Genomic DNA, 27,222 nt, shown 5'->3' with positions numbered 1-27,222 from the left:
ATTATGTGGATGACCTTGTCAATAGCCTTATCCCTTAAACTGCAGGTGTTGGGCTTGGGAGGAAAATCAACAGGAGTGTCGAAAAGAATCAATGGTCCAGAGCGTAAACGATTAAAAGATATAGCCAACTTATTCCAGAAGCCTGGGTTTGATCTGACAGTCAGAACAGAAGCTGCTGGTCAAAGTCAAGAAGATCTGGAGAAGGATTTGGCACGTTTATTGGAGACATGGAAAGACATAATGGAGCAGGCTGAATCTTCTTCAACCGCTGCTCAGAATGGACAAGACGGTGCAGTCCCTGCCTTACTACATAGAGCAATGGGGCAAACATTATCGATTGTAAGAGATTTTTTTGCTGAGAAGGTCAGTCTGCGTTCTTTGAAATTAGTAACTTGAACTAGCTTGAAAACTTGAGTTGTTTGATGGAATAACTGCAATTTTGATTTACTTTTTTTTAGGTACAAAGAATGGTAGTTGACTCGGCCCAAACTTATCATGAGGTATCTCTCAATCTTCTTGGTACAAAGGGAGGCAATTGGTTATTGGGAATTTTTTGGGCATATTAGAAGGAAAGAGAAATTGATCCATTCTACAAGAAGAAAGACCATTAGTAGTCTACCACACAAGAAGATCACCCAAGAAAAAAAAAAAAAGAGAAGATTTTGACTTGTTGAATGCATAAGCCAAGGCTGAGAGGACCAACTTACCAAGCGGAAAGTTTGTTTTAAGGGAGTTTTATGTAAAGACGTAGAAATATGCTGGGAAAGAGAGAGCACTGAAGTGCAGTTGCTGTCAACATGAGGTATGCTGATCATAGAGTGAATCCCGGCTCAAGACCTCTTGTCTCATATCCATAAATCCGATTGCTCTTTGCACGCTGCCTTCTTGTCATAACATTTTCCTCTTCTTAACAAACATTGGTGCCCACAAAAAACAAGGTGAAGGTTCACGTTGGTATTCTAAAAGACTAAAATGAAAGGGAAGTCAAGCCATGTAATGCTGCGAAATGAAAGGACCCATTGACAAACTAAAAACAAGAGAACATTTCAATTGTTTGCATGAAAAGGTAGGTCCAATCAATGTAAGGAAACAATAAAATTACAAATGTCCATGAAAAGGTAGGCCTAATCAATATAACTTAGGTATTGTTCTATAGAATTTTGTTTTTCCCCTTAGGAATTTTCTGGGGTCCTGCAATTCTGGTTGATTTTGTTCATGTTTTGGTCTTCTTGATTTTGGGTCATTCATGATGTCTTAATCACCTTCTGTGTAAGTATAGTCTTTACGATAATGATGTGACTCTAAGTTTGCTTAGGTTGTAGTTTAAAGTTGAAATTAATAATACTTCTCTTTTAGGATTTCAGGTCTTTCATTTTTGACATATCAAGGGTGACCTTTGGCAGAATAAAAGCCTGTTTTTCAAAAAAATTGAAACATTTCAAATCAAAGCAACCTGATATTTTGAAGATTTTTTCAATTTGAAATGTTATGTAAATAGGATGACAGTATATAGAGACATGACGGCATGCAAACTTTATTAAGGAAAATATGTTGCACATTCTCATGTTCCGACTCTTGTTGTATTGCAGGTCACATATTATCTGCAAGAGGTTGCCCCTCAGTTGCAAAATCGTGTTGAGCTTTACACCGGCACAACGCCTATTTTTGACGTCTTCAATCTTGAAGCTGACATTGATAATCTTTTGAACGAAAGGTATAATGTTTCCTTGTTCTAGTTTATTAATATTGTTTGAAAAGGGATAATTATGGTAAAGCTCCGTTTTTCTCAAAGTGAAGATAAACTTTTATTATTTAACCTCAACTAGCTATTAGTGCATATAGCTTTTTTGCTTTTGGTGATTTAGTGGAGAGGAATGGTGGTTTTGGCAAGTCTTTTTTTTCCTTTTCTGTTCCAGAATTTTAGAATAGTCATAACAGACATCTCCTTGCCTGAGATGTCAAAATGAGATATTTTTAGCACGAGTAATATGCTTCTTTCCTTGATGTTGATCCATGGGTATATGAACTGAAAGTCTGAACTTATGAAGGTGTATACATGTATAAATGACATCGCGAGCCCAAGCATTGATGCTTAGAGGACTAGGCCAATAGTTTAAGTACAGAAAAATTGTATCTGACAAGGGAAACTTTCTTGTGCCCAAAGTTGTTCTAGCTCCGACTATTTAATTCAAGAGATACAGAGGTGTTTTCGATCTTTCTTGTGGTATGTTAACTGATGTAGTTGTCGTGTGCTAGTTGTTTGCAGGCAGTCTCTGCTCATGGCTTCTTTTTAAGAGTCTTGTTATGGTTCTTTTATGGGGCCCTCGTTTTCGTCAACAAAGAGTAGTAGCAAAAAAGGCTGCTAGATGAGACTCTAATTCATCTGCAAGCACCTTCAAAAATTTGTGATTCATGAAGAAGGTTATTATTAAGCTAAATTCAGAATCATACTCAATTGCGAGAATTGGAATGACGTAGACATTAAAAGAAATTCAATATTGCAGACATGCAGTACATCAAGTTGTTCTGCAACTTTTGACATGACTAAGATAAATTTATCATGCAAGTAAGATTAAGAATGATCAACAGGTTGCTTCACAAGGAGGATTTGCATCATTTTGAGAAACATGAAAACCACGGAGTATCCTAATTATAAGTCCCTGCAAGTAAGTTTTGCCATAGAATGTAATGGGAATTGTTTTAAGGAGTTACCGACTTTTACAATAACTGGGTGTTATCAGGCTTTTAATCTTATAAAGATCTTAATGGATGGTTGTCTTTATGAGTCCCATAGTTGCCAAAAAAGTCATTTTTAACATTTCAAAACTTGTTGTGAAACGTTTCGAAGGTGAATGCTTCCTACTAGTCGCTATGTCACATGGTCTTACACAGTTTTTGCGTTCGCAACTCAAGGGGAGTTTTGGAATCGCTCCTAGTCTTTTATAATTAATTTCTACGTCAAGGCGTTGTATAAATAAGGAATATTTATGGCTTGTCACTCATAGTTGTTGACGAAAGTTCTGAGGTGGCGTTTCTTAGTTTAGCGAAACTGTTTTGAAACTTTTGATACTCGTTTCATACTCAAAACTTGATGGCTACTATGTACGTGACTGTCAGCTATAGAACTGAACGGCATTCTTTTTCTCAGTTTTCTTGGAGTTCTATATTCTTTCTGAAAGTTCAAGAACTAATTCTGGATATATTCTAATTGTGCAGCTCTCTATGCTTGTTGTATACTGTAATTCCCAGTTCTTAGTTGTCCATTTCTCAAGTTTAGTCATGCTTCAAGGTGATATTTCAGTAAGATCATCATTTATGAAAGCAGTGTTGAGTCTGGGGTTAATACTTGGCGACATTGCCAATGGGGATAATCTTCCCCACAGCCATACACAAGAGGGTGGGTATCAGATGGGCAGAGCTCGAGGAATTCAGCAACTAGAAAACTGAGGACGAAGAATACCAGAGGTATTTAAATGTCTTCTTGCAAGAATACTTTCCACAATTTCCCTAGAAGTTGCACGACAAATCAGAAGGTTGGTGTGGTAGCAGCAAGTTCAGGGATGGCTTCAAATTGCATCAGCTAATGCCCTAAGAAAGGGCAAATTTTCTGGAATGTTGGTGCTGTTATCAGTTGAAGAATTGCACTTGCTGTAGTTGCTCGTGATCGCTAAGGAAAGCATAAAGACCGCCCAAAATCGGGCTACCTTTTATACTAACCAACATCGATAGCCTCGTGACCTTCAAGAGGGGATTTGTGTGTGCCTAATACCTGTAGGTAGTGAAGGATTCTGAAACAATCCGTATGGTCAATGTTCAAAATTATCGCAATACTGTGGGCCATCTTAATTTATCTAGAAGATTAAGATTAGTGATGTCTCCTCTACAAAGTGGATCTACCCTCCGACGTAATCGTCCATCTTGTGTTCCAGGCTAGTCCCTTGAAGGAGTGATTGGGACAGGATGAACAGTTCGTTCTTTCGGAGGAAATCCTAATTTTGGAGGATACCACTAATTATATTTCACTTGAACTCGAATTGGTTCTTGATCAAAGGGTCAGGCGATTTTGAAAGATGGTCTCAAAAGGGTTCTTACCCCAAGTATTTGATCAGGTGGAAGTATCGACTCGAGTCGAGTGCTACCGAGGAATTGGTATCGTTGAAGAGTCGTTTCCCCGGTTTTATAACTGAGGATGTAGATGAGGACACCAATCAAAAAGAAAGTGAGAAGTGTTACATCCCTAGACATTAGGATGGGCGTCTGAGCTATATGTCCTCCCAAGTGTGAACATGGCCACCTCTTAAGTGAGTCTAGGCCCTTGGCAGCTCTACCCGCACACCCAATTGGTGTGGGTTAGGTGGTATGGGACACTAGCCCTTGTGGTAGAAGCTAGCCCATTGGATGCAGGCTTTCAAGCTTGGTGGTGAGCGTGTATTGGCTCTATGGCTAGGAGATGAGCTTGCTGTCTACTCACTAGGTTTGTCTACTGTGAGTTTGGCATGTGTCATGTCATGTCATGTGTACAGGTTGGATATATGGCGAGGGACTAATACTTCTGTATGTAGTTTGTGTTTTTTTTTTCCTGGGGCGGCGAGGGGAAGGCCGCGGGGCGTTGGGGGGTTGCAATTTGCTTGTTGGAGGGCGGGCGCGCAATTCGCTTGTTGGAAACGTCTGGACTGTTTGTCATGCCTTACAACAGTGCAGCCTTTAATTTGTTTTTTTGGAAGTGTGCTGTCAAATTTCAATCCTTGGACCAGACATACCTACACCCCATAGGTCATGTCATTTGAATGTTTTTCCCCTAAAAAGGCAAAGTTGTCGATTTGGTGCAGAGTTCAATTACCTAATGGTGCTTACCTAGTGATACAAGAAACCGAAGCTTTAGTTACAATAGATGTCAATGGTGGTACTGGCATGCTGGGGAAAAATATGAAATCAGCTGCTATCTTGGAAGTAAATCTTGCTGCTGCTCGGCAGGTAGGTGTTCTTCTATCTCTGGTAGTAAGGATGTTGGGTGTACTTTAATGCTGACACATACAGTTGGGTTTACCTAAATGCTGACACATGCGACTTACAGATAGCTGCTGAACTACGACTTAGAGACATCGGAGGTATTATTGTGATTGACTTCATTGATATGGATGACGAAGGTAATCACCAGTTTTGAAGTGAATTCGTACCCTTCTTGATGGTTTAAGGTGTACATACTACATAGTTTTTTTTTCCCCTTAATTCCCGGACATCTTACTTGTGGACGTTGGGTGGGAATACGTCTGTTAGTTTCTAAGTTATTCTTCATCCTATTTACTTGTTTTTATTCATCATTCAAAAGAGCTTCAGAATGCTATTTTAAGTGAACATAAGGGCAAACCTGATTTTGAAACATGATTGGCTCTGCATATTTGTTTCTTGACTACAGAGCACGAGTCCCTTGTGTATGAAGAGATGCGAAGAGCAATTCTTTCAGATCGTTCAATTATTTTTCTCTCCGAAATTTCCGAGCTAGGTCTCATGGAGCTGACAAGGAGAAGGGTAAGTCTTGTAAACTGCTCGATTTTTGTTGTTGTTTCTGTGGTTGAAATTTTTGCTGTCATGAGTATTTGCTTTTTTTTATTTCAACTTCTTCATTTTTTAAGCTCGAGTCTGGGGTTGGTCAAGACTGGTCATTATGAACTCAACTAGAAACTAAATTTCATCATCTTTTTCAAGTTTAACTTGGTTGTGAGTACATTGAAGGATCTTGGTAGGGTCAGAATTATTGAAATGCTCAAATTTCACCTTATGGAAGAAGTTAATTTTTTTTCCCGAGAGCTATGGAGATGCTTTAAGCTATCTTTTCTTTTTTATAAAACGCATACATTTTGAAGCTATGATGCAGTATGTTCTGGGTGATTATGTGTTTGTGTTTGAGGGCAGGTGGGGGTGTTTGGTTCGTAACTGCGTGCGCGCGTGTATTGGATGGGTGTGCGGTGTTTCTTGGGATGGGAAAACTCCTCCCATCAAGGACTGAGGAGTAATATAAGTAGGAACTGTAGGAAGAAAAATTTTCAGGTCGGAAATTGAGAAGAAGGGCATATGGGAAGGTAGACATCTCATTGTTATTGGTGGAATAGAGGAAACAAGTCGATTGGATGCATCAACTGGAAATTGATGTTGAGAAAAAGGTGCCGACCGAGGTAAAGCACATCCCAAAATCTCAGAAAGATTCCAAAAATCTTCACCTCCTGCATAAGTTGTATATTGCTCTGAGGTAACAGCTGCCTACAATTCTCTGACAAGGTCCACCAAATATTCATGATCAAAAGCAATTGTTGCGTTAGCCTTGAAAACAGGAGAAACCGGAGGGTTCCGTGAGACGGGAGGGTCTTGTGAAGTTCCATTTGTTGCCTCTGCCGACGTCAAAGTTTGATTCAGATTTTCCTCCGCCGAGAAGGATCGTTCCTCTTCTGAGAACAAGAACAAGGCTGAGCTCTATTACCACTGGAAAACACAGAGCGTATGGACCTCTTAAATCGTCTACAAGTGCAAATGTGACCTTTCCAAGTTCTTTTCAAGTCTTTTAGTCAAAGTTTTACGTGTTTCATTGAGTCATCCGTTTGGCGGTTGATTAAGGTGGTTAAGATTCATACTTAGCTTTGGGAAAAGCTTCTCCTTACCTTCCAGTTTCTTAGTTGCTCCTTGTCAAATCTAAGAAGCACCCAATTACTTTCCTTCACCGCCAAGCCGCGTCGATGCTTGTCTTTTGCTTTCTTGTGCGGTTCTTGAGACTTCTTTAAAGCCTCCTTAACCTTGGAAAAAGCGGTGGCTACAATATCATGTGCCTGACAAATTGTGTCCTAAGTGCACAAGATTGTCCGAACCTCCTTGCCACCGCCTTTCCCATCGATGTATGGTTGTTGTAAGAGAACTCCATAAATGGAAAATATTTCTTCCATCGAGACTAATTTTTAGAGATGACACTGAGTTGGTAATCTCTGATTGCCCAGCGGTTTGCAAATGAAATGTTGAAGAGAATTTGAGTAAACTGCCAGCCGAAAAATGTGTGATACGAACAACTATTGAAAGGAGTGAGAGTGGGATGGGTGCGTGTGGCGAGGAAGAGTACACAGTGTATGGTGGAGTTTGTAGTGAGATAACGCTCATTGACTCCTTATTCATATTCGATATAAGAATAAGGTTAGTTGTGAGTTAGTTTGTGTGTGTTAGTCCAGCCAAATTGTCCTTTACCCCAACAACCTTCCACTTAACGGACAATGTGTCCTAAGTGGAGTGAAACAAAACTATGTACAAAAACCTATATGATTGTGAAGCATGACATTGGCTTCTTCCCACACCCATAAGCTCTATGCAATGTGCAAACCGCTCCACAGATAAGCTCTTCGTAAGCGCATCTGCAGGGCTGTCCTTTGTATGGACCTTGACAAGCTCGATCCGCTTATCTGCCTTGCTGGCCTTTGATGCTACAACGTACTCAGCCTTTGTAGTAGAAGAGTGGAAGACACGATCTCCAAGAAAAAGCCCCTCCAACAAATATGAAAATATAGCCAAATGTAGACAACCTATTGACTATATTCCCTGCATAATCTGCATCTACGTATCCAACTATGGATATCAGTGTTTTGAAACGTGAGCACTTGCTCGCCGTACTTTTCAAGCACGTGAGGTTATGTTTCACTGCATCCCAATGTTTCTTGCTAGGGTTAGCCATGTAAAGGCTCACCATTCCTATTAGCCATCTTGGCCTTTGCATCATCAAATGTTGGAGAATCATTCTTGCTAAGTTTCATGCTGTCATGGGGGTACTCGATGCCTCCCCCCCGTGCATATTGAAATGCTCCAAGACCTTCTGAATGTACGACTCTTGAGAAAGCTCAAGAATACCGTGTGTGTAATGGAAGGGCACCACCTGCAAACGGAGAAAGAACAGACTGAACAACTTTAAGCACTTCAAATAATACACGACACATGAGATGCGGAGTGGCGGAGTTCCATCCCATGAGAGCACTCGCCCCAAACCGTGGTGCCCCTTTGGGTATTTCTTTATATTGCTTCAACTTAGTACAACGTCTAAAACTCTGCTCTACATCTCCGGTCGAGTAGAATGATAGGGGAAGAGCCCATGTAACGTACTTAAAGTCCCTTGGCCTCTCTAAAAGCAGTACATACAAAACACCCAGTCTTAAAAGCATCTGTTCCAAAAAAACTCACGCAAAACAACCAAAATGTGCCAAGGCATAAAATGTGAAAATCGGTATTGCTACCACGTGGTAGTGTTAGCGCGATTTGGGGACTGTTTGTATAGTCTGCCACGTCTGCATATCAACGCAACATCCGGCAAGGTCACATGTTTTTACGCAAGGGAATTGTGTGAGCGCCTTTATTTTTAAGCCCTAGGGCCTTGGAAGTTGGACCCATTAGACGGGGTCCCATAAGTTGGTGGGAACTCTCTTTAAAAAGTTGGGCCACTTGGCAAGACTTTGCAAGTTGGTAAAACTTCTTATGCTGCTTCTACAGTCTACTTCTTCTGTTGCTTCTTCTCTTGGGTTTAGGCCCCACGGCAAGTTGGCTTGGGTCTCCAATGGCTTGACACGTCAGCAATTTGCGACATCCCCCCTTCTTGAAAGAAGAGTAATTGCTAGCGATTACAATATATGTGCAAAACAACTCAAGTTAGCTAAAAAATTATCCAAGGGTCATTTCGAGGGACATTCAATTTCCTCATTCTGGATCGGAGCTCTTGATATTCCGGCGCAGGAAAATTTGCCATCACACCCAGACCGCACTAATCTTGGACATGTGTCTCAATGCGCTAAAATTACATACCCATGCAATCTCACCCAATTAGAAATATTTAGTGGTTGACACATCACAATGCAACACAAATGCTCATATATGCATGTCACAAGAAACAATGAACGTTGCGGCTGAGCACTTTTGCGAGACAGACGGTCTGTGGCATGAAGCTACTCAATGACTACCTCGTCCTTTCCTTGCAAATAATCTAAAAATGTCCGGGCCATGAGCTCAGAGGATTGATACAACCAAACGCTCCTCAGATCACACCCTACATCGCTTGACAAATTCCAAACAGGATTCTCAAACAATTTGTCAAACAGATTCTCAAACAAAAATTCAAAAGTGTTGCAATTCAAGTTAAGAGAGTTGAGAAGCGTAGTAGGGAAGGATATGTCACGTGCACATCTAACCCTATGTGTGCGTGGACAAGCTACTTCATGACAGGGGTTCAGTTAGCCTAGCTTAGGAAGTGTTCTGGCACTTTTGTGAGTCTGTTCACAGACCGTGCATGTCCAGACACTTAGAGTAGATGCATATCCTCTGGTTGCACACATCATGATCATCAGATTTCCATCAGAACCCATCAGGAGCATTTTTATAGTGCATAGACCTATTTTCCCTATTTTTGATATTTTTCACTTATTATTTTTAAGTGACTTTTGTTGGGAACTGGTAGGGCAAATTCACTAAGCCAATACTTAAGAAACCTAGCGCTAGCACTTTCTGGCAGAAGAGGCAGCAAGAACTTCGGTTCAACAAGCACCTTCTCAGCAGGACCCTCCCCTCAAGCAGACCTAACATTTTTGCATCAGCAGAGAGCTAGCGTTTTTGCAGCAGGACATAGATTTCAGCCAGCGTTTTTGGATCAGCAAGCAAGCTTAGCGTTTTGCAGATTTCATCGCGACAGAACTCAGATCTAGACCAGCGTTTTCAGTTTTCAGCACATAGAGACCGCAGAGCAAGTCTCGATCCTCTCAGATCTCACCATCCCGCAGCAGATCCTCCCCGCACGGTCAGATCCATTGAAGTTTGCAGATTCAGCCCGGAAAACACAGATTTCAGCATCTGCGTTTTCAGCGCGTCATCGTCGCATCGTCGCCATTGACATCGTCATTGACATAGAGTCTGAATTCAGCAGATAAAAGGTTTGCAGATTTCAGCCCTTAGCGTTTTCAGATTTCAGCCTGTCTCGTCGTCGTCCTCATCGTCGTCGACATCGTCGGCAAGTCCAAGCATTGTAGAGATTTGTGCAATCAATAGTAGACCGCTCTCGCCATCGAGACTGGGGCCTTTGGAGGAGGGTTTTGATAACATTCTGGTGTCGTATTCTTCTCTCTCTGTCTCTCAGTCTCAGCTCCTTCATTCACAGTGTTCACCACTTTGTTTGTGTCCATTGCACTCTCTCACTAAAGGAACGGAAGGCTCTCCCTTCCGTAAATAAAAGGAACCTTGAGCATAGTTCGGAGCATTGATCTTGAGCAAAGTTCAACATTCACTTCCGCTGCACCTTACATTGGTATCAGAGCTTTGGTAGTGTTCTGTATCACTCAATGAAGGAACCACATTTTTTTTTTTTTTTGCTTGTTGAGGTCGCACGTAACCCAAGACCTGTTGGGCGTGTCGATTCCTAATCGTGTTTTTGAAGAGTGACAGGAAACCCAAGAAAAAAGGGCTTGTCCAGCCTCCCCTTGTTTCTCTTTTCACTCATTGAGAGCGGACCGTGCACTTAGCGGCCGACCAATCGACGTGAGGTGGGAACCAATCGACGTGAGGTGGGAAAAAGCAACCTTGGTGTGAGCGCAGGGCCGCTAAGGGGGGCGCCCGCGGGAAAGAGAAGAGCTCGGGTAAAGAGAAGATCCTTCTCTAACACAGATTGCAAGCTAAAGAAGAACCTCAAGACCCTCAAGAACCTCAAGAACTCAAGAACCTCAAGGACCTGAAGAACCCAAGAACCTAAAGAACCCAAGAACCCAAGACCCACAAGAACCCAAGTTCCTCATGAACTTAAGAATCCAAGACTTCAGTGGATGGTCATCACCCAAAGCAGAATGGATACTTCGCATGGAGGTGGTCAGCATGGCACTGGCGAAGAAGAATTTTCCCCACCAAGAGGTTTTTCTGACCCTCCCCCTTCCCCATCTACGCCAAGGATTGCACTAACTCCTATGGAGGCTTTCGACAAGATGATGATGGACAGGAAGTTAGAACGCGAAGAAAGAAAGGTTATTGTGCGTGAGCGTGAGCAAGTGCGCTTGGCGGCCGAAGAAAGAAAGGAGAAATACGAACAAAGAATGACAGCACGCTTGGAAGCCAAAGTAAGACAAGCCGAATTGGATCGTGAGCGCGAAGAAAGACAAGCAGAAAGAAAAGCAGAATTCGAACGCGAGAATGAAGCAAGAAAAGCGATGAGCGACCAACACATGAAAGAGTTGTTGTGACTTTTTTCTATTGTGCAAGTGCAGTTTGAACAGAATCAGGAGCAGGAGACTCTCTCAGTCTCTTTTTTTCCAAAGCTCGACACACAAGATTTGCATGATGATTTGGATGATAATGATAAGAATGATGAATTACATGATAATGATTTGAATGATAATGAAGAAAAGCATGATGATTTGCATGATAAAGATGTGATTGTTCACAAGGATGATGGTTTAGTTGATACTTTTTCTAGTGAAGCTAACCTCATTGCAGATTCGATCAATCACGGAGAACCGATCTTGGCTCTCGAGTGGAGGTCCAAAGAACCCCCTCAGGAAGTTTCGATCTCTCACGAAGAATCGATCTTGGCTCTCGAGTCGAGTTTCAAAGCACCCCCACTGGAAGTATTATGTGTTCAAATGATTAATCGGCACGCATTGTTGGAGTGTTTCATTCGTGATGCTTTCTTGTATTTTCTTATGTGATCCCTTTTCATAGGCATGACATATTGTACGATGACCACGGATGTATGCGGATTACTCATGAAAAGATGAAATGTTTGCCTTCAAGGAATTCACATTCCATGTCTCTTCCTTGGCATGACACAGTATTAGAAAGAGCACAAGAAGGATTGAGCATCAAGCATCGGCATTTCCATTGTGTTTTGCCACAGTTAGATTGATTTAGATCAAAATGTCAAGGTTCGATTCCATTGTTTGCGTGTGTTCGATGAACGGTTTGGCACTCCGTCTCTATGTTCATCTACATTGCATGCACAGTTTTTTAGGAAGACTAGAAATTTTCCAGTCATTTTACGTGGAATGGCTATGTTCATGTTTTTGTGTTGGAAGTGGTTTCAGGAATTTTCATCCTGGGAGATTCTTGAAGAAGGTAGACGCATGAGTATTGAAGCATTGAAGGAGCCATAAAAGACTTTGTGTCGCTTTTGCCGCGGCCCAAACAAGCAAGCGTTGCAGACCTTTATGAAGTTCAAGTATCGCATGACCCACGTATCAGAGTGGGCCGGCGAAGAGTCTTTTCCAGGATTCTAGACGCTGTTGGCGATCTCCCTCGACGCCATACAGTTCGGTACCAGTACCTCACTTTGAAAAGGAGGGGATGTCACGTGCACATCTAATCCTATGTGTACGTGGACATGCTACTTCATGACAGGGGTTCAGTTAGCCTAGCTTAGGAAGTGTTCTGGCACTTTTGTGAGTCTGTTCGCAGACCGTGCATGTCCAGACACTTAGAGTAGATGCATATCCCCTGGTTGCACACAACATGATCATCAGGTTTCTATCAGAACCCATCAGGAGCATTTTTACAGTGCATAGACCTATTTCCCCTATTTTTGACATTTTTCACTTATTATTTTTAAGTGACTTTTGTTGGGAACTAGGTAGGGCAAATTCACTAAGCCAATACATAAGAAACCTAGCGCTAGCACTTTCTGGCAGAAGAGGAAGCAGGAACTTCGATTCAATAGGCACCTTCTCAGCAGGACCCCCCCAATCAGCAGACGTAGTGTTTCTGCATCAGTAGAGAGCTAGCGTTTTTGCATTGAAGACCAGCCCTGGCGTTTGCATTCAGATCAGCCCCGGAAATAGAAAGACAACAGATCAGCCCTAGCGTTAGCAGTTCTCCACAGTAGGACACAGATTTCAGCCGGCGTTTTTGGATTAGCGAGCAAGCTTAGCGTTTTGCAGATTCATCGCGAAGACAGAACTCAGATCTAGACGAGCGTTTTCAAGTTTCAACACATAGACACCGCAGAGCAAGTCTCGATCCTCACAGATCTCACCATCCCGCAGCAGATCCTCACCACACGGTCAGATCCATTGAAGTTTACAGATTCAGCCCGGAAAACGCAGATTTCAGCATCTGCATTTTCAGCCCGTTGTCGTCGCATCATCGCCATCGATATCGTCACCGACATAGAGTCAGAATTCAACAGTTAAAGATTTGCAGATTTCCGCACTCCTCTCGGTTTCGAAGACAGATTGGTGTTTTTACACAGTGTCAATTTCCCTACCATTGTGAATTGGACACAATGAAGACACAACATGTTGAAGATTCATATTTTGCAAGGATCTATGATTAGCTTGTTGATGGGCAACATCATGAGCACTATATGCTGAAGAATGACTTTCTCATGATGCATGGAAAGTTATGCCTTACTAAACAGTTACGGTCAATGGGTATCGTGGATTTGATGCGACAGTTAAAGGGGTTGATGCATTCTTCTATTGGCTAGCTTTACATCAAGATGTGTGCACATTTGTAAGATTATGCTTAGTATGCTGGAAAGTCAAATTTGACAGGCACAGGCATTACTGATCCCTGATAGGCCATGGGAAAGCATATCGATGGACTTCATCTTTTATCTTCTAAGAACGCAAACAAGCAATGATGGAGTTTGGACTGTCATTTGTAAGTTCAATAAGCAAGCCAATTTTAATCCTGTTAGGAAGAAAATAAAGCCAGAACACATGGTCAAGATATTCATGAGCAATATCTTTAAGTATCACGGGATGCCTAAGTCAATTGTCAGTGAGGACAGGGATCCACGTATGACGAGTCTTTTCTCGAAGGCATTGTTTGGTAACATGGGCATTACGCTAAAGTTCTCATCTTCGTTTCATCCACAAATTGATAGACAATCAGAAGAGACAAATTCTACTGTGCTAGATTTGCTCAAATGTTTTGTGTCAGAGCACAAGGCAACTTGGGAACACCATCTCCCATTGGTTGAATATGCTTACAATAACATTGTGCATACATCAATAGGTAAGGCACCATTCGAGATTTCAATAGGTAAGGCACCATTCGAGATTGTGGAAGGAGGAAAGAAAGTCCCACCCATTTTGCAAACTAAGGACAAGATATTTGAGGCAGACAAATATATGCAAGATATGGATGAAATATATAGGAAGATAAAGATTGCTCTGGAGAAGTCTTAGGCTAAGCAAAAGAAAGCTCATGATCGTCACCGTCGTGAACTTGTATTTTCAGTTGGTGATTGGATACTTTTGCGCTTTGAAAAGGCCAGGTTAAGAAAAAAAAAAGGCAAGGAACGTTTGTTTCCAAAGGTCAATATGCGATATTATGGTCCTTTTCAAATGTCAGAAAAGATCAGCAATTCAGCTTGCAAGTTGAAGCTACTAGAAGGCTGGAAAATACATAATGCTTTTCATGTCAGCTTCCAGCGACTAGAATGTCACTGCGCACAGGAAGAACATCGTGTAGGTCCCAAAGAGTGGCGCCCCTTTTGGTATTTCTTAATTCAATTAAGAAGAGGATCCGGACATGTAGATTAAAGTCTCACAAAGCTGTCCAAACCTGGCGAGGGCTGAAATTGCAGGTCGATTTCGGCAGCTTAACGACGCCAAAACTCCTGTCGGTCAAAAGCGCATGTTTAGGACAGATTCCCTCGCAATTTAGAAGCTTTCTGGTGAGCTGTAACAGAAATTCAGCGCATTGTAATTCCCTGTTTTGCCACTGCCAAGAGCCCAAACCCCTGTCTAAGCATGCCAAGGCCTTCTCGAGGCTCCCCGGTGTTCTTTTCAGTTTAGGAGCCAAACCCTAAACCTGCAGAAAAACACAGCAGGCTGTAATTCTCTGTTTTGGATCTTTTTTAGCGGAGTGAACGCGTCTACGTGTGTCCCAAGGGCTCCCCACGCAATGGGACAGCCCCTCCTTTGATTTGGACAAGATTCTTGTTCCCGAACAAATATTGGCACATAAGCAAAGGAAGGTTAGAGGAAAGGTTGCAAGACGCTATTTGGTGAAGTTCAAGAACTATCCATCTTTGGATGCTAAATGGATGGAAGAGGGTGAATTGGTTGATTCACCTCAGCTATTGCAACTATATCTTGAAGCCTTTCAGATGGAACCCACAGTGACTTGATGTAGCCCTATGGAGCAAGGTGACCTAAGCCTCTTGTTGTGCCACAAACTTGTGACACTCCGCACTCTTGCAAACATGCACAAAACTGCAAGAGTGGCCCCAACCCCGTAGGCTCTCTTTTAGATGTAGGTAGGTCCGAAAAGCAATGACTATAAAAAACTGGTGCCCCAAGGGCCAAAAGCCTGGTGCCCAAAAAGTCTAGCGCTTTCAAAGATTGAAGACAAAAGGTAGCATGCGGGTCCATACTGCCACATCAGCACCGTACTCACTCATCATCACGTTGGACGTGGCAACTCCCGTTTTGAAACTCCATGGCTACTATGGCATTGGATGGGTGCATGATGGACCCTTTTAGGGAATTCCCATGGTAGCCATGGAGTTTCGAGATGTGGAGTTTCAAAACAAAGTTGCAACCGTACTCATATGGTTAGCTGAACCATGCCCGCATGTAAATTTGTTTTCATACCTGTCTGGAAAATGATGTCATACTTGACCAAAATTGGCAAGAATAATTTCAAGCTAATGAGGTTTATGAGGGTGTTAATGATGATGGAATTTCGAGTTGTTTCAAGACTATAGTAACACGTGCCTGCCATCTACAATCATTTGTGTTTCTCCAAATAAATTTGGTGTCTCGTATGTCTAAACCCTTGAACATGAAACGTACTCCCTCCATATCCGTTTCCCGTATGGAAACGAACTTTATTGCAAAACGTGGTTTCAGAATGTTAGGACTGTTTTGCTCCTTGTCTAAAACGCCACCCGAGAGGTTTCAAGATAAATGTTGACATATCTACATGGATACTAAATGATTACGCACATTGCACAACATCTGAGAGTAAGATATGATCGAGGTGTATTATGTGTGAACACATGGCTTGTGACTTGAAACTTCAAATAGTAAATAAATGCTAGCTTTCAAAAACGTTCCCCTAAGATATCTCATGGAAGAAATGGGTCTCTTGGCAACTGTGGGAATTCCACAACGGCTGTGCCAGTCTTCTCTTTTAAACACACACACACACCCCTCCCCCCCAAACCGCACGTTGGTTCCCTAGAAGAGTGCATATACTATGTTTGAGGATGTCACTTCATTCTCCTATCCCTGTGATAGCAGGGGTCCAAGGCTTGGCAGGAATGCTAGGTTGATTTCTGGTGGTGGACGTGTTCTTTGTTTGGAGCATGTTGGTGTGTATATGGAGTTGTGTTTATGAATGCATTTGTCCTAAATGGTGACAAATAATTGCTTATACAAGTTTTACAGGTTCGACCAAGTGTGTCCTTCATGATTAGTGATCCTTGCTCTTGTTGCCATGGAACGGGGCGTGTGGAAGCATTGGAGACAACCTTTTCCAAAATCGAACGAGCAATACTTCGCCTTGTGGTACAGATGTTCTCACCAAATGGCATCTTTACATGTTTTACCGTGATAATGCTGTATTGAAGCTGTTTGGTTGGGGGGGGGGGGGGGGGGGGGTGTGGTGGTGTGTGTGTCTGTTGTTGGTCAAAGCAGTGTTAGGGTCCCATGACATCATAAGGTCTCACATTGTGAGTTGAATTTATTAGTTCAGTATTCCTTCGTGCAATTCTTCTCATGGTAGTGAGTTCTTGATTGATTCAGAAGCTTTTTCTCCCAATGCAATATAGCACAGGTAATCAAGGATGTAGCTACAAATGATGTTGTTGATTGTCATTTTGTTGTATAGGCTAATCATACTGAAAACATACATTTCGAGGGACGAACATGGAAGAAAGTGCTACTCCGCGTTGATGCAGTTATGTTTGAATTCCTGACAAGGAAGCAGCGCACAGCTCAGCTAAGTAGCTCTCTCAAGGTTTACATCATCTTGAAGGTCAGTACTCTTAAGTCAAGTCTTCATTCCTACATGTGCGTGATCTCTTACCAGTTTGATTGATTGGTAGGTTGGGAGAGATATGAGCAGGGGATCGTTTGAGCTGATTGAATTAAAGCTGGAGAATGAGAAGCAAGCCTCTCGAAGTGCACAGCAGCAACGGACATTGCGCAAAGGTGGTGGGGGGAAGAAAGGTGCAACCTCCAGAACGTGACACAGTTTTGTAGCTCTCCTCTCCGCTTGAGAGCTTATTTCAGCAGGAGCGGAGCGGAGACTAGTGGCGACTTCTTTTTAGTATTCCAGAAGACAGTCTAGTCATCAAGGATCTAAATATCCAACATCGGCCTGTCTGAATGTGGCTGTAGCAGAAATTTTGATTCTCTGAGGGTTCTATTAGTTGAGCATTATCCAGTCTCCATCGATGCAAAAGGGGTTGGATGCAAAATTTAGTTTCTTTTTTTCTTAATTGGTAAAATTCTTCGTCGTTTTGAAGATTCCCGTCAACTGTAAAATAAGGGGGCGGGGGGCATTTAACGCTTTAATTTGCAATATGGGACAAAAGCAAAAAAAAAGACTTTAATGTTTCTGTGACATCCAACTAATATACTTTCAAATGTGGTATAACTAGTTAAAAAGTCAAGTTTCAAACTTTCCCAAACGTTAGCCTGACTACCATAAACTATAAATCTATGACAAATTGTGAAAAAGAGATCTCAAAAAATGATCTACTTTTTCAGATGTAATTTTTCATGAGATCGTTTCTCCATTGAATCTTCAAGTTCCTGCCCATCGCTGTCAAGTTGCGAGTCTCTTGATCCTCGGACCTTCGAGTTATTCCAAGAGGAACTTATTAAGAAACCCCTTGAAAACATTCTGTTGAGCTGCGGATTGTTTTGGAGGGGTTTGGATTCTACCCTTGAGATGGTGTGCATGTGTGTGTGTGTGTGTGTGTGTGTGAGAGAGAGAGAGAGAGAGAGAGAGAGAGAGAGAGAGAGAAAAGAAGAAGAAGAAGAGAGTTTTAAGGTCGTAGGAAACTATCCCAAGAGACCTTAAAGGTCTAGTAGATGAGGAGGGTTGAACTCAAGACCTCTTATTTAAGAGGGAAATGGCATAACCAATCTACCACACTTGGGTGATAGAAAGGTTATACCACACTTAGAGAGAGAGAGAGAGAGAGAGAGAGAGAGAGAGAACCTTTGTATGTCACAGATAGTGTATCGAGTGCCAAGCCAATAATGCAGCTAGTGAAATCATGCATTTCACTTTCATTGAAGGAGGAGATGATTGACAATAGCGCAATGTTTATATTCACTAAAATAGTAGCAAATGGGAGTACCAAAAGGATGAGCATTGAGGGCATCACCACAGAATCAGGTAATGTGGTTGTTGCTCATATACTCTCTTGCGCACACGTTTAAGAAAATGTGTGTTTGCAAGAGTTGGAACTTCTATACCTTTGGAAGCCATCTTTAGTTAAACAGATAATTCAATGTTTTCTTGAGAGAGATGGAGGAACTTTGAGGTGGACATTTCCTTTATCCACATCCATGCTATAGACATGGAACGTAATCGTGGATCTTCAGACGAGAGATAATATAGGTCTTGGTTGCTTTTTTTGGTTCGATGTCATCAGAAAGGTAGCCTTCATTATGTTTGGCTTGATTAGAGTAGTAAAATGAATGAGAGAGAGAGAGAGAGAGAGAGAGAGCACTTGTGAAGACACCGTTATACGATAGTGGAGCCTTGGGACTAAGTGGCACGGGCATGGGAGGGTGGGATCTATGGCCGAGGGATTGTGGACCGTAGATCTGGAATGTTGGTAGCCTAGATTACTTTTGTAAAAAGTAATCTAGGGTATCCATGTTTTGAAAGTAATCCAGGGTGCCCCCTTTCGCGGGCGTGGATTTTGAACCCGTTACCTCACCCATGAGAGGCACATACCTTAAACACTACGCCATGCACGCGCTTTGAAACGTGGGGGCCCTAATTTACTTAAAACATGTATGCACAAGGGCGACGGCCGAAAGTAATCTAGGGTACGAAAGTAATCTCGGGTACCCTATATTACTTTCGGCGCTGCCACTGGGATCTACGGCCCACAATGTTCCATTGTAGATCCTACCCTCCCATGCTTGTGTCACTTAGTCCCGAGGGTAGTGGAGGACAAAGTTATTGAGGGCATGTCGTAAGCATGAATATAAATGACATTTATCCTTGTCACAAAGAGTTAGTGTTTGGCCCTATGCTACTTATTATATGTATCTTGGATCTCTATTTCATGTATCATTTCAAGGGGGGAAGGAGAGAGAGAGAGAGAGAGAGAGAGAGAGAGAGAGAGTGATGAACACCCTCTCCTTGTAAAAGATGAGAGCTCTAATCGATATCTTACGTACAGTGATCCTCAAGCATCCAAAGTCATGATTCAAAATGTGCTAGTTTATTGTTTTGTGCGTCTCTTATTGAGATTTTTTTTTTTTGGTTTTATGGGATTGTTCCCACACACCCTCACCCATATGTCGCTTGGGTTGAACCATAGCGGATGAAGTGTCATATTAGGAAAAATAATAAATTTTCTTTCAATTCCTAATATGAAAGTATCTTTTGGATAACTTCTCTTAGCAACTATGGTGTGCTAACAAAAGTGTAATAAATTTGCTATTGCTACATAAGCTCCTCTCTTTGGTTTGTGGGATTTGCTCGATTTTTTCTTCGCTCAAAAATTCTTGCTCGATCTTTGGAATTCGTCCTCCTTTTGAGGTACAACCACGACTACCTTTTCTCACCATGTATCTAGTTTACGTATGCTATAGTTGGGATTAAAGCGCAAGTGGCCTCTTATATGGATATGGTCGACCGTCCGCTTAACTCACTTATCACTAACTCTTTGTATATACTCACTTATACTTTTGTGGATAATAAGGTTTTGGGAGATAACCCTTCAAATGAATTCTCTGCGTACTGTGTAAGATCTCTATGTATCTCTCTGTGTGTGTGAGAGTCGATCCACGCTCCGCTCTATGACTTCAATTGGTATCAGAGCTTGGTTCAGTGCGGATTTGCATAATCGCGCGCGCGCACTTTTCAGGCAGATTTCGGATCCGGAGCTTGGAAATTCACACTCGGCATTCCGGGAGTATTTCCAGCAGGTGAAGCAGGCAGCCTGGGGTTTTATCCCCCTTTTGAAGCCGTTTATGCCCTTAGAATTTCATTCTGAGCACTACATCAGAAGATAGGTTTCAATCGCAAAGAAACTTGTCTTGTGTAGATTGGCAAGCAGGAGGTGGTCGGCACCAATATCGGCATCGACATACATCACTCATTCGTCTTCAAAGCATCATCTATAGACCAGGTACACATATATTTCATCAGATATATATATTGCAGTCTGCATTGCTACTTTTTGTGCTTGCCAAGTTCTAGGGGAGGTGTGCCCATACGACGGCTTGACACCACTGGTATGTATTGCAGATTGATGTACTATGATTGTGGGTCTGCTAGTTGTGAGTCACGCTAGCAGACAAACCGCCGTAGCGGTCATAGGACAGTGATTGTTCTATTGTAGGATGTATGCTAGTTCTGGGCAGTTTGTTGAGCCATCTGTGAGAGTCGTTTGAGGTTTTTTGAAGCCAAGCACTGGGGTCTGGGTTACCCAGTGTGAGGTGTACTAGGTTGCTGGAGTTCCCCTGTACACGCATCCTCTTCGGCGACTTTTATCCCATAGGATGTATCACTTTGTGTAGACACTGGATTGCATCTTATGCGTCAGGCCGTTGAGGCATTGTTCAGGGTTCAGTCTTGAGACAGATACAAGTTTTTTCATTGCCCAGACAGGAGACAGTGCATGCTTACAGGATAGCATATTACAGAGATTTTCAGATTTGTCATTGGTCAGCTATTTATGATTGTTTTTTGAGCTATCTTTTGGTTCCCAGAGCTCTGTTTACAGGGGAGACTCTGTCAAAATTTTTCAAATTACTGACAGTTCCTGAGGAGAGGTGTTCAGCTTGTTGTTTACAGCTTGTTTACTGTGTACAGAGGCCACTTTACAGGGGAAACTCTGTAGGATTTTTCCCAGAAGTAAACAGTTTGGCAGATATGGCATCTTCTCAAAGTGAGACTCTTTACAACATAAAGAAGCTGGATGACACAAACTTTCCATTCTGGAAGAAGCAGATTTGACAGGTTTTGGTGCAGAAAAAACAAGTGAAGCCACTGAAGCTCAAAGGGGAGAGAGCAGAAGGTATGGCTGAAGATGAGTGGGAAGAGCTTGACGAGTTAGCTTGTTCCACAATCATGCTGACACTGACAGAAAATGTTTACTTCAACGTAGCAGAAGAGACTACACCGTACGGCGTATGGCAAAAGCTATGTGGTAAGTACGAGAAACAAAGTGCTGCTTCTCAGATTTACTGGCTCAAGAAATTGGTGGATTTGAAGATGAAGGAAGGGACAGCTATGTCAAATCATCTCAATTAATTTCACACAATTTCAGCCAGTTAACAACACAGGAGATAGTCTTTCCAGATTCAGTGAAGGCTATGTTTCTCTTAATCACTTTGCCAGACTGTTGGGATACTTTTCGTACAACGTTAAGTAATTCTGTCGCGCCAGAAGGTCTTACAAGTGCCAATGTAGAAGGCAGCTTTCTCACAGAGGAAGTGAATAGGAAGAACATTGACAAAGGCAAAGGCAATAGTGCTTTGGTCGTTCGAGGGAGACAACAGTCTAAAGAGAAGAAGGCACAAAACCGAAGTAAGTCTCGTGACTCGAAGTCAAAGGATGACATAGAATGCTACCATTGTGGCAAGAAGGGTCACATGAAGAGAGATTGTACGAAGTGGAAACAAGAAAAAGGCAAAACAAAGAGTTTTGAGCAAGATGAAAAGAAGAGTTCAGTGAAGATTGAAGAGGTGAATGTCACAAGATCTGGTTCAGACAGTGATTCTGGTATAGCAGTTGGTGACATCTTCCTCACAAGCAATCTTGATTCTGTTTTCTTGACTGCAGAGAATGGACATGCTATGAGTGATTGGATTATCAACTCAGGGGCATCTTTATATGTTTCTCCGCACAAAGAGTGGTTTACATCATACGTGGCTACTAAAGATTATATCACACTTGGCAATGAGCAGATTTGTGACATACTTGGAGTGGAAGATGTGCAGTTGAAGTTTCAGAATGGATCTTCTTTATGGCTCAAGAATGTTAGACATGTTCCAGCAATCCGAAAGAGCTTGATCAGTACAGGGAAGTTGGATGATGCGGGTTATGTGGCAGTTTTTTGGAACAACGCTTGGAAGATCTCCAAAGGTTCGATGACTGTAGCACATGGCAGCAAGTCAGGAACTCTGTACACTTTACATGTTTCAGAGGTTAAAAACCATGTAATCAATGTGATTGAGCAGCAAGTGTGTCACTGTGGCATCGTAGGCTGGGACATATGTCAAAAAGAGGAATGGAAATACTTTGTCATTATGGTTATTTGCCTAGCTTTTCATTTCAAGATTTCGAGTTTTGTGAGCATTGTGCTTATGGTAAGCAAACACAGGAACCGCACAGATCAAAGAGGAATCGTAGGGACGAGCGGTTAGCTCTTGTGTACAGTGATCTATGCGGACCAATGCTTAGTTTGTCACTAGGGGGAGCAACGTACTTTTGTACATTCATAGATGACTATTCTCGCAAAGTATGGGTTTACTTCTTGAAGCACAAGGATGAGGTGCTCAAGGTCTTTAAGACATTCTTGCAGCTTGTGGAGAATCAAAGTGATCAGAAACTGAAGTGCTTGAGAACTGATAATGGTGGAGAGTACGTTTCCAAAGCTTTTCAAGACTTTTGTGAAGCAAAAGGGATTAAGCGAGAACTTACTGCACCATATAATCCTCACAGAATGGGATTGCAGGACGTATGAATAGGACCATACAAGAGAAGGTCAGAAGCATGTTGTCAAATGCTGAGTTGCCTGATGGATTTCGGGCGGAAGCAGTGGCTACAACAGTCCATTTGATCAACAGGTCTCCTAGTAGGGTTTTGGATAAGAGTGTAGTGGCCGAGATGCTATGGACATGCAAGGAACCTTCGTATAAGCATCTCAGAGTCTTTGGTTGTGAAGCTTATAGCCATATTCCTAAGGAGTTCATGAATAAGTTAGAACAAGGAGTTCATGAATAAGTTAGAACCAAAGAGAAAGAAGTGTATATTTCTTGGCTACGGAGAATCGGACGAGATGGGTTATCGGCTTTGGGATCCTGAGTCCAGAAAGCTTATTCGTAGCAATGATGTGCATTTAATTGAAGCCAAGTTTCACGCTAAGCCAGCGAAGACAGAGGAGATAAGAAGAGTTGTCTTCAGGGAAGATGGACCTAGTGCTAGCATAGCAAGACAGCATTGTCAGGCTCAGGAACAACCTATAGTGGCTAGAGAGGCAGAATCAATCGTGGTGAGACGTTCTGAGCGTGTCTCCAAACCACCTGATCGTTATGTGCCATCTCTAAATTATGTCATGCTCACAGATTGCGGAGAACCATCTTGTTACAAGGAAGCATTACAAGTGGTTGACTCGAAAAAATGATAGTTGGCCATGCAGTCAGAGATGACAGCTCTGCATAAAAACCAGACATGGAAGCTGGTTAAATTACCACAGGGCAAAAAGGCTCTACCTTGTAAATGGGTTTACAGGTATAAGATCACCGCTCATGATAATCAGCCAAAGTACAAAGCAAGGCTTGTTGCCAAGGGCTTTAAGAAAGAACAAGGCATTGACTTTGATGAAGTCTTCTCTCCAGTGGTCAAGATGACTACATTGAGATGCTTTCTTGCATTGGTTACTATATTGGATTTGGTGTTGCACCAAATGGATGTCAAGACAGCGTTCTTGCATGGTGATTTAGATGTGGAAATTTACATGCAGCAGCCAGAAGGGTTTGTTGAGAAAGGCAAGGAAGATTTGGTATGCCAGTTGTTAAAAAGTCTTTATGGCTTTAAAAAATCACCGAGGGCATGGTACCATAAGTTCCACCAGTTTATGCTTTCTCAAGGTTACAAACGTAGTGAGCTCGATCACTGTCTATATACAAAGAAGGCTAAGGATGGCAGTTGGCTGATCCTTATTTTGAATGTGGATGACATGTTGATTGCTGGCAAACACTTGGAAGAAATTTCAGCTTTGAAGTCAAAGATGGAAAAATCATTTGACATGAAAGACATGGGTGAGGCAAGTCATATACTTGGTATGCGCATTGAGAGAGACAGATCAAAGAAGTTGATTTGGTTATCTCAAACAGAGTATATTGACAAGGTTTTGCAACGTTTCAATATGGAGAAGGGAAAGGCATTGAGTGTTCCATTGCCACCATACGTGAAACTTAGCAAACAAGATTGTCCTGTGTCTGAGGAAGAAAAGGCTGAAATGGATAAGATTCCATATGCGTCTACAGTGGGTAGTTTGATGTATGCAATGATTGCTACACGTCCGGATATTGCATTTGCAATGGGAGTGGTTAGTAGATATATGTCAAATCCCGACAAGAAACATTGGGAGGCAGTGAAAGGTATCATGAGATACTTAAAACATACAAAGAGTATGCGCATATGCTATGGTAGTCAGGATTTGAGTGTCAGAGGATACACTGACTCAGATTATGCAGGAGACTTGGATAAGAGGAGATCTACATCAGGCTATGTCTTTACATTGGATGGAGGTGCCATATCATGGCGATCTCGATTACAAGATTGTGTTACGCAGTCTACTGCAGAAACTGAGTATGTTGCAGCAAATGAGGCATGCAAAGAGGATATTTGGCTTGGTAGATTGGTAGCAGACTTGGGAATCAAAGTAGAAATGCCAGAGTTATATTGTGATAGTCAAAGTGCTATACAATTGGCAAAGAATCCAGTGTTCCATTCGAAGACTAAGCATATTGATGTGAAATATCACTTCATTAGGGAAGTACTTGAAGACAAGCAGATACAACTGCTGAAGATCCACACCAAGGACAATCCTGCTGATCTACTCACAAAGGGACTTCCATGAGAGGGCTTTGTGCATTGTCGTGAGTTATTGGGCATTGGATAGATGGCAGCCATGTAAATCTTTGTACATTTATGTTCATAGATTTACAGTTACTTAAAGTGCCACATTGGACTTTAAGTGGGAGGTTGTTGGGATTAAAGCCCAAGTGGCCTCTTATATGGATATGGTCGGCCGCCTGCCTAACTCACTTATCACTAACTCTTTGTATATACTCACTTATACTTTTTGGATAATAAGGTTTTGGGAGATAACCCTTCAAATGAATTCTCTGCGTATTGTGTAAGATCTCTGTGTATCTGTGTGTGTGTGTGTGTGTGTGAGTCGATCCACGCTCCGCTCCGCGCTCCGCGACTTCAGCTATGTAATGCATTACAATACCCAACAATCCAAGAAGATCGATGTAATTTTGCATGTACTTGTTTAGTAGTAATGTTGGGTCATGAAGAGTAAATGGGGAACACATCTCCATAGGCAAATATGGTCCATTGAAGGGAGTTTATTTTGCCAAATGGCCAAGATAACATTCTGGCTTCATGCACCTAGTTTACACATGCTCCCTAATGCATTAGAATGCCAAATGACACTGCTAGAATTTTATAATATTTGTTTAGCAGCATTGTTTGCAAAACAAGAAAAAAATGGGGAGTATGCCTAGGGATAAGTGAACTTGAATGCTATAAGAACTTGCAATTATTCGAGCTTGAAGAAGGTTGGCAACAAAACACCATGGACATCTCTGCAGGAAAATATGCTCAATTGAAGGGAGCTTATTTTTCTTGATGGCCAAGGCCACATTCTACCACCGTGTGCCTAGTTTATGCATGCTCCACATAGTGCATTATAATGCTCACCAATCCAAGGAGACAACTACCATATTTCTTTACTAATTACCATTGAAAGAAGAAACATAGTAACCACACTGCTCAACTCTTCCATCCAATCTCAAGAGTAGTCAAACTAGAAACTAAATTATATCACATCAGTCACTATTATCCATTTAATTGATCTCAAAGTACCCACGATTTGAAAGTCAATTCCAATGCTAAAGAAGCCGACAATGCAATCCCTTGTCTCTTTAAAAAGTATGAAGTGAGTTCACATAAGAATTCAACTTCAATGGTCTTCCCTTCCAGTCATATCACTCCAAACCAAAATCAAGCTAATGTCGGGCTTCATAAATCATCAAATAATAGAAAGATGGAAATCCCACAAGTCATCCCTTCCCAAGTTTAAGGTTTGTTTATATACGAGGTACTTTTGAAAGGGTGTTACTTTTTAATTACTCAAGGGTAAGATTCTTTAATACCGAAAAGCTTCATAAGGGGTTTTTATTTCATGGAGAGAAGTGAGTCAGGTAGGGAATAATTACCATAAGAGAACATATCTATAAAGGCTTTTAGTCTATGTCAAATCACCAATAAGGCATATGAGATTCTACGGGTTATGGGTAGACTCATTTCAAGAGGCCAAAAATGCATGAGAGGTGTCTCCTGATGGCAAAGCCATATAAAACGGTGTAAGGTTAATTTCTAGACCTAAAACGAAGAGGAGCTACATATTCAAGACAAGCACTACTCCCAGGGGTAATTTTATTATCAAAAAATGTTAGAATCAAGCATATCAAGGATCAAAAGGTAACTAAGCCTTGAGAGGAGAATGAGTAAAGTAAGTAAAAAGAAGTTATATCACTGTGTGTGTGTGTGTGTGTGAGAGAGAGAGAGAGGGGGGGGGGGGGGGGGGTGCGTATGCACACGCATGCATGCATGCACAAATGAGAACACCAAGGCCATACATTTTTTTTAAATATCCATTTTTGAGTTAGCACTCTAAATCTTAACTAAACAAGGAGGCAATGGAGCATAGATGTTTTGACAATGCTTATAGTACAGGATGACTTACACCAATATAAAATATCAAAAGATTCAAGCGGCCTTGTTTGCATTTAAATTGAAATTCCGCCTATCCATGAATAGAACAATGATAATGACACCAAGTTTTCTTGTCTTGGGGGATGGCTGTAAAAAATAGCCCCAAAAATATGCAATAGAGAGGTGCTCCTAGCTTTCTACAAGTGCATAGATGAGGCTCTTATGACGAGCTCTCTGAAATTGTAACGTGCACACAAAAATAGAGGTTTTTCCTCCTAGATTAGTGACTAAGCACAATCAAGCAAATATTTGAAAATTTTGATCAAGTGATACCCAAATGATATATTC

The 27,222-nt window shown here is 41.8% G+C and overlaps 1 protein-coding gene across 2 annotated transcripts in view; it reads left to right on the top strand.

Annotated features, from left to right (window-relative positions):
• RNEE/G (RNAse E/G-like protein) overlaps nucleotides 1–17,558 on the top strand; it is a 56,060-nt gene extending 38,502 nt beyond the window's left edge. The window contains exons 3-11 of one of the 2 annotated variants that reach the window (XM_086529994.1): nucleotides 46–363; nucleotides 459–500; nucleotides 1,590–1,714; nucleotides 4,830–4,974; nucleotides 5,075–5,147; nucleotides 5,417–5,529; nucleotides 16,386–16,505; nucleotides 16,828–16,974; nucleotides 17,045–17,558. In XM_086529994.1, the coding sequence (XP_086386120.1) occupies nucleotides 46–363; nucleotides 459–500; nucleotides 1,590–1,714; nucleotides 4,830–4,974; nucleotides 5,075–5,147; nucleotides 5,417–5,529; nucleotides 16,386–16,505; nucleotides 16,828–16,974; nucleotides 17,045–17,188 (1,227 nt within the window). In that variant the 3' untranslated portion in view covers nucleotides 17,189–17,558. Of the gene's footprint in view, nucleotides 1–45; nucleotides 364–458; nucleotides 501–1,589; nucleotides 1,715–4,829; nucleotides 4,975–5,074; nucleotides 5,148–5,416; nucleotides 5,530–16,377; nucleotides 16,506–16,827; nucleotides 16,975–17,044 lie in introns of those variants that run through there. The other variant, XR_015190363.1, reaches the window with a different exon arrangement.
• Nucleotides 17,559–27,222: the final 9,664 nt, after the last annotated feature.

Source organism: Adiantum capillus-veneris, chromosome 15 (assembly GCF_014529385.1).
Source record: "Adiantum capillus-veneris isolate H3 chromosome 15, ASM1452938v2, whole genome shotgun sequence".
Classification (NCBI taxonomy): Eukaryota; Viridiplantae; Streptophyta; class Polypodiopsida; order Polypodiales; family Pteridaceae; genus Adiantum; species Adiantum capillus-veneris.
Note: the sequence above shows the minus strand (reverse complement) of the source record. Positions and strands in the feature narration are given on the sequence as shown.